The 7,972-nt window shown below is 39.1% G+C and overlaps 1 protein-coding gene across 1 annotated transcript in view; it reads right to left on the bottom strand.

Moving 5' to 3' along the window:
- Positions 1–2,563: 2,563 nt before the first annotated feature.
- UBE3C (ubiquitin protein ligase E3C) overlaps positions 2,564–7,972 on the bottom strand; it is a 73,418-nt gene continuing 68,009 nt past the window's right edge. Inside the window, exon 23 of the mRNA XM_082285235.1 lies at positions 2,564–7,252. Coding sequence (XP_082141361.1) covers positions 7,082–7,252 — 171 coding nt within the window. The 3' untranslated portion in view covers positions 2,564–7,081. The remainder of the gene's footprint in view (positions 7,253–7,972) is intronic.

Genomic DNA, 7,972 nt, shown 5'->3' with positions numbered 1-7,972 from the left:
ATGCATCCAGTTTTCCTATTTACAGATTTACAGATTCTATTTTTGGTGTTAACAAAGAATATGAGCATATGTATCAAAGACTGTTCTCATGTCATCTAATTATAGTATTGTTGGCAAAGTAATTCTGGAAAGTGCCACTTAATTAAATGTAAGCATTAATTTTTTGCTGATAGCTTATCAGAAACAATTAGACTTGAAATATGGGCAATACACCTAGTGTTTAAAACTTTCAGTAGAAGCACTAAAGGCACAAAATAACCCATTTTCACTTGCATTCTCTAGTGTTTTCCTGCCAAGCAGAACCTCAATTTTCATTGATACAGTGTGTCTTAGGTAATCTACAGGCTGCAGGTTTATCTGGACTCCTTTGTGAGCAAAAGCCTGAGCCAAGTGGGTGCTTTTGAAAGTGGTTAAACTGCTTCAGGATAGTTGATGTTTTTGCCAATTCCCCTGGAAATATCATATGTATTCTGCTGATTATTTTGGGTCTTCACACAACAACCCAGGAACTATTGGGGGCAGTCAGATGATCTCACAGCTTACGCCAAGTGCTTATCCTTTGCAAGGACAGCTTGATCAGCATTTATATTCATTAACTTGATCAGGGGTATGCTTTTCTGTCCATGTGACAATGCCAAATATTAGTTAATTCTATGTCATTTTTTATCAATAGCCAGATAGATCTACCAGATAATTATACCTAAAATATCTCTGCAGAACTTTGAGCTCTGCTGCTGTTTGCCTGAAAGAGGGGAAAAACAGAGCTGTAAGGAAAACGATTATTCTCAAGTAAAGAAACAAGGGCTAGAAGGAAACAATTCCTTCAGGTTTGTTTGACAACATACAGCAAAACTACATAGCAACTGAGGAGAGATGCTTTTCCCAGGTCTAACATTTGGGCAAGCAGCAGTAGCAGGAGGTTCTGAAATAACACCATCTGGTGAATGCTTGTTTCTTTCTTCAGCAGTCAAGAACTATGTGTAACTATAAACAAAGAATAAAATAGAAATAATGCAAAACTACTTTCAGTTAAATGTTGCACAGAATGAACAAACAGCTGCTCTGGGAATGCAGAAAAGAATGACGTTAAATATAGTAGGAAATTTGAGCATGCTGCTCCTATAAATACATGAAACAACTTTGCAAACAGAATGTATGATTCTGCAGAGCTGTGGACAGGGAAACTTATAAAAGTCTTAAATCCAACCCTACCTGGTAAGTGCCACTGATTAACAACCACAGGATCTGACAAGGAAGAGATTTAGTGCTATCTGCTTGGTCCCCAGTCATGTCAAAGTCCACAAAAGGTATTTTGAAGATGCTGCTGGGTTCACTAACAAGCAGGGCAGAAGGCTGTGTCATATGAGGAAAGGCTGAGAGCTGAAGTTGTTCAGCCTGGAGAAGCCTCAGAATCCTTAGTATTGCCCAGTGACAGGAAAAGAGGCAATGGGCACAAACTGGAATACAAGAAATGTGTTTAAACCTGATAAAAAATGTTTTATTGTGAAGTTAATTGAAGACTGAAAACAGGTTGCCCAGAGATCCTGTGGATTCTCCATTCAAGAAGACATTCAGAACTCAACAGGTGAAGGTCTTGAGCAACCTGCTGTAGGTGACCCTGCTTTGAGCTGGGGGGTGGAGTAGGTGATCTCCAGACATTCCTCCTGACTTCAGCCATTGTGTTCTCTGTAATGGATTAAATTGGTGTAACTTCATCATCACTTTTTGCCTTGTGTTGTCTCTCTACAAACAAGAGAAATTTAATGCCCTTTCCAGACTACCAGATACATACTGAAAAACAGGCCAGATATCTGGGCATTTGTGTTTTTATTAATGTTACAAATTATGAAATGCCCTACAAGAGTTTTCTGTAATTTTACGTTTACTACGTTTTTAGTAGCAGGTAAGCTGAAGCATATATGCTCTAAGTATTCAAAACCAAATATGAACAATACTAACTTTATAAATACTAAAGTGGAACTAAAAGTCTATTTAGCAATGACAATAATAAATAAGCAAAGGGAAGCAGATAAGCCTAATTATCAAAGGAGATAAAAATTAAATTGCACCTTCAAAGGGGCCCACATGTGCTAAAATTCCAGAAGCTGAAAGAGACATTTTTGTATGTGTTTGCAGACAGAGTAGCATTCTTCACTATGAATCACAGCTTCTCAGACTTTGGCAGTTTTATTCTTTCCAAAGATTCTGAAGAAGTTTTTACAAAGCAGAGCAAGTGCATTGTTTGAAAGACACCCTTAAACAAAGGTAAAACTCACAGCTGCACCTTCCTTGGCAGAGTGGGAAATCACAGCTCGAAAGCTGAAGATATGAACCATCCCAAAGCAGTAGAACCATAGATAGCAATGTTTAGGTTGGAAAAGACCTCAGTGGTGATTGAGTCCAACCATTAACCCAGCACTGCCCAGCCCACCAGAGCCATGTCCCTCAGTGCCACATCTCCAGGGATTTTAAATCCCTCCAGAGATAGTGACCCCACCACTGGCATGGGCAGCCAGTTCCAACAGTACTAACTTCAAGACCAACAAGCAGTTAATATTAGATTCTTTTAGAACCTAGTCAGTACTATCAATCTTTAACAAGAGAATGCCCAATTTGCTGCAAAAAATGAAAAGTGTTTCTGCAGAGTTTCAAGAAAACTCAAATTATTTTATTCACAAAAGCATAAGTCAATAAAAATATAGATATCCTGATCAGTTTTACAGACCATGTTCATTTCTTCTCTCCACTGACAGGCAAAAGCATCATAAAAAAAAGTAACAAGCATTTACATCACAAACCATTACTATCACAGATTCATGTATATGAGCAAATATTACAGGTCCAACAAAGCATTCCTCTTTTTTTTTCTTTTTTCTGTGCTGTACTATTTTTAGTAAGTATTTTTTAGGTGATAAGAGTATGTGCTGTCTCACTGGCATTTAACTAATAGATTTTGGTAGAAACTGAAATGTATGAGCTCACTGCACTCAAAAGTGTTTTCTCTGAATTCCAAACCCCCTTATAGGATTAAATTAGGTATGTTTGTGCTATATTACTCAAGTGATGCCAAAAAAATGTCAACATTGCTACTAATAGCATCAGGAAGCTCTTTTATATTATTATCATGGAGCACCTCCCCAAAAAATACCTGAAGATATCCTCCTTATTCAAATCAAACTTCTGTCAGCTCAGTGTTTACACATGAAACTGGAGGAAAATCCTTCATCTTCTGCAGATACATAAATGTTCCCTAGAAATCAGTTTTGTGGAATTTATACAAGTCTGGCTTTCAGGACCATGACGGAAGACAACAGAGATAAAGGACAAGGCTCATTATTCCTGGTTTGGTTTGCTGTGCTTTATTTTTTTTAATCCACGTAATAGGACTAAGCCCCCATCTGGAAAGAAACCTCATTGAAATAAAGAGACCAAGTGCTAATTTTATTTCTTTATTCAACTTTTAACGCCTTTGAACTTTGTAGAGATGAAAAATTTGTGAACTCTTCCATCATATAGACCTTGACAAAACTGTTTTTAGAACAGGTTACAAAATTACAAACCCAAACTTACTTGAAAACAAAATCCAATCAGAAAATGCTTGCTTTTTCAAAAAGCAAGTACTGAACTAGGAGGATGAAACACTGTAGTACAGAAACTTACTTTAAGGAAGGGTTGTCTTGTACAGAAACCAACCCCAAACTCATAATTATTACTGCTGTAGTTATGATGATCAAATCTACAATGGTATTTCAGGTTGCTTGCATGCAGAGTCCTCTTGCCTCTGCCTACCTAAATTCTGGGAGCATCACAACAGGGAGACAGTTCACTCTTCTTTTAAAATCCACAAAATCCAGTTTCATACAGAAACAATTCTTGCTACATAAGTGCTACAAGAGATCATTTCGACTCCCCAGCTCCTCAGGACATGCCTATGTTACCTCTCACACCTTTATCTCCCGTTCCTTAAAGTATCCAGCAATAGATCATTGAAAAGCAGGAACTCATGCTTCGTCCTGCCTCTCTGAAAACAGCTGGCAGAGCTGGAAGCACTGGTTGCCAAAGAAAAGCCCCACTCTCCTCTCACTGCAGTCTGGATTCTGAAGGTGGTGAAGCTGCACAGAGCTCCAGCCTGCACACAGTGAAATGTGGGCTACAACTGCTCTGATGCCCTGCCTGTGCCAGAGTGTCACACCTCATGTACAGGATACACAAACAAGAGCACCGAGTGCTGCACACCGAAGAAATAAAACATCAGAGTATTTTCAGCAAACTCAAGTTCTCTCCTGAAGGTTTCTGCAGCTCGGTGATTCCTGCAATTACAGCTCTGTGCAAGTCACCCTTCCCCCAGCCCTGTGGCACCTGCTGCTTTCCTGGCCACAGACAGCACTAGTGGGCACTGGTTCCTTTTCAAAAGCACAAAGTGGACATTACCAGTCACCAGTACTTGGCATGACTCCAACACAATCTTCGAAATACAAATATTTAATAGAAAAATTTAATTTAATTTTACAAAATACAGATACAACACTACCCAATGTAGCAAAATAATGGAATTGAAAAATAATCTCAAAATATTTAAAGCATTAGGTTCTAAAATAAATAATGCCATCTAAAAGAAGTGTTCAGGTTTTGCAATTAGGGGGAGGCAGTTTCACTATCACCAATCTCTTTTTCAACTTTTTTACAAGTTCCATAATTTATGTAGAAAAATATACAAAAAAGAATTTGGGATAAAGAATAGGTTGGGTATGTAACATTTAACATAAATAAAAAGCCTAAAGCAAAACCAAAAAGAAAACCAATCATTTTATTTCTGTACATCAAGACTACAAATAGTATTTTAACACTTCATTTATTACCCAAATTAAGAAATTATACATTTTTATATGGTTACTAGTAAACATCTTAAAACCACTCAGTTCCCCCACATTTAAAAGGATATTGCTGGTTACTGCTTATTAAATAGGAAATCCAGCAGAGTTTCCAGTAACAGCAAAATATTTTTTTGCATAAGAGATGAATACAAACTTGATTGTAATTTTCGATGATTTAAAATATAAAAGCAAAGTTCAGAGGGATGGACTTACGAATCTTACAGTCTGAACTGTAATTTCTTTTTTAAACTCACTGCAGTTTGCATATGAAACCCTACAATGTGCCTACTACTAGAGGATCAGCTCCTTCCATATGAAAGCAATTTTTTCTCTAGATATCAAATTATATTAAGCAGCATATTCCCAACTTACTTTTCTCAGCAGAAATACTGCAGGGAAATGGATATAAAAGCTGCTTAATCACAAAAAAAAGTTAATTTGATTAGTGTCTACGGCACAGATATGGTATTTAAGATGGAAAGAAATGATAGGGAAAAGGAATGTGACCACCACAGGCTTCAAATATAAAAGATAAAGCCTGATAACTTTGGTTCAAATAATTTTAATAATTATTACATATATATTTTTCCAAAGTGATGATTTCTCTATGTACTGTGTATGCAATAGGAGACTGATTCATTTAAAATCAACCAACCAAGCTGGCACAAAAGACAGAAACAGAACAGAGAAAAACCTGGGAAGTCACATCCATTCAGAACAGTGTCCACGTGATAAGGATGCAGCAAAGGTTGAACTTAAAATAATGCAAATTCTATTTCTTCAAGGTGTTTCAGAAAGCACAAATGCAATATTACACCCATTTTATCTCAGTGCCTACCATCTTGAGGGAAGATAGTATAAAACAAAATCAGTTCAAAAACAGAATCACAGACTATGCTGAGTTGGAAGGGATCGATCAGGATCATCCAGTCCAACTCCTGGTCCTGCACAGGACACCCCAAGAGTCACAACAAGTGCCGGAGAGCATTGTCCAAATGCTCCTTGAGCTCTGTCAGCCTTGGGGCTGTGACCATTTCCCTGGAGAGCCTGTTCCAGTGCCCAACCACCCTCTGGGTGAGAAGCCATTTCGTGATACCTAACCTAAACCTTCCCCAATCCAGTGCACCATGCTGGTTTCTCAGGGCCTGTCACTGGTCACCACAGAGATCAGTGCCTGCCTTTCCTCTTCCCCTCATAAGGAGCTGTAACTGCATCGAGTCTCCTCTTCTCCAGGCTGAACAGACCAAATGACCTCAGACTCTCCTCACACGGCTTCCCCTCCAGGCCCTTCACCACCCTCATGGCCTCCTCCGGATGCTCTCTAATGGCTTCATGTCTTCTTTATATTCTGACACCCAAAGCTGCCCCGAGGACTTCAGGTGAGGCCGCCCCAGCCCAGAGCAGAGCAGGACAATCCCCTCCATTGCCCAGCTGGCCATGCTGGGCCTGATGCCCCCAGGACACGCTTGGCCCTCCTGCCTGCCAGGGCACTGCTGGCTCACATTCAACTTGCCATCAACCAGGGCCCCCAGGTCCCTTTCCACAGCTGCTCTCCAGCCTCTCATTCCCCAGTCTGTCAGTACATCCAGGGCTGCCCCATCACAGGTGCAGAATCCTGCACTTGCCCTTTGTTAAACTTCATATGGTTGGTGATTGCCCATCTCTCTATGATGATGGAGTAAACAACTCTACAGCGTAAGTTGTTAGGTTGTCAGTAATGAGCATTTTCATCCTCTGAGTTCTGGGATATCTGCAAACATCTGCTTGCCTTCCATCTAAAAGACTAATTACAGGATGTTAGCCCTGTCTCATCCCAATGCACCGCAGAGTACACAACTTTATTGCCAGTTTGCAAAATTATTTATGTTTGAACAGCACAAAGCCAAAGCTTCATCTTTGGTTAATTTCACTGAGATGTCACTGTTCTTTAAATGTGCTCTTTCTTCACATAAACACAGAAATCAGCCACGCTGCACACAGCATTCATTGTTTTGAGTCATAAAGCAATGTCAATGCAATATTCAGTAATGAAAGCTAACTAAGAAATCATGTTTAGAAATGAAACCTATCTGAGGGCATTTGGTAAAACACAAGAACTGCAGAAATGTAGACAGAACTCCCTTAAAACTGCTTGGGTATGGGTGCTGCTTATAGAGTAGGCACTGGTTCGTTCCTCTGCAGATCATCCAAATCAGCATCAGTTGGGCTCAGCTGAGTTCAAATCCAGCAGCACATTCAATGGCATAGAGGAGCTTGCTTCGCATCAGATTCTCGTCGTAGAACTCGGGAAGCTTCAGCAAGTTCATGCAGGTACTGGCAGTAGGCAGCCTGTCTAAATCAGATCCTCCATTGTGAATGCAAAATGCAGGATATAACTCCTGGAAAATGCAACCGAAACAAAAAACAACCACGTATCAAAAAAAGGTATACAAGCCAAAATCTACCCTGTAGCAGCTGGCACACATTTCTATGAAGTAAACCACTAGATGAAAACCTGTCACAATGACACTCAAATGGCATTTCTTTCATTCCTCATAGCACCAAAACCACTCTTGAACTGCATAGTGTCTCCCTCTGCCTTGTCCCAACAAGATCCACTAATTTGCAACACACAAAGCAATTTTTGTGATTCTAAGGAAAATATAATGATTTGTTATTGTTCATACAGTCTAGCGTACAAATTTACAATGCTACAAAAACATACAATCAATGTGCATAGTGAGTCTGTAATGACATAGACTTGTCAAACCCTGATTATTCTTCTGATGTGTTAACTACTGATCTGAAGGACACACTTTAAAGACATTTTGTACGCAATATTTAATTTTTTAAATGTATCCCATTTATCTTCTTCCAAGAAAGAGTATAGTGGAAAATATATTTATTTGTTACCTCCAAAGCACCGCTTTTGCTGGCAAGACAGTATTCATTTATCAAATGACTGCCTGAGGTTAAAAAGTTCTGATTTTAGAAACTGGAAAAAAATTCCAGTTCCAAAGGCAAAAGGTCAGTGAGATTCTAAGCTAAATTATTGTTCAAATGGAGGCCTTAAAAGTATTTCACGGCTAAAATGTTGCATTTTTAGTGTTCCTTTCAAA

This window comes from Coloeus monedula (genome assembly GCF_965178545.1).
Source record: "Coloeus monedula genome assembly, chromosome: 1".
Taxonomy (NCBI): domain Eukaryota; kingdom Metazoa; phylum Chordata; class Aves; order Passeriformes; family Corvidae; genus Coloeus; species Coloeus monedula.
Note: the sequence above shows the minus strand (reverse complement) of the source record. Positions and strands in the feature narration are given on the sequence as shown.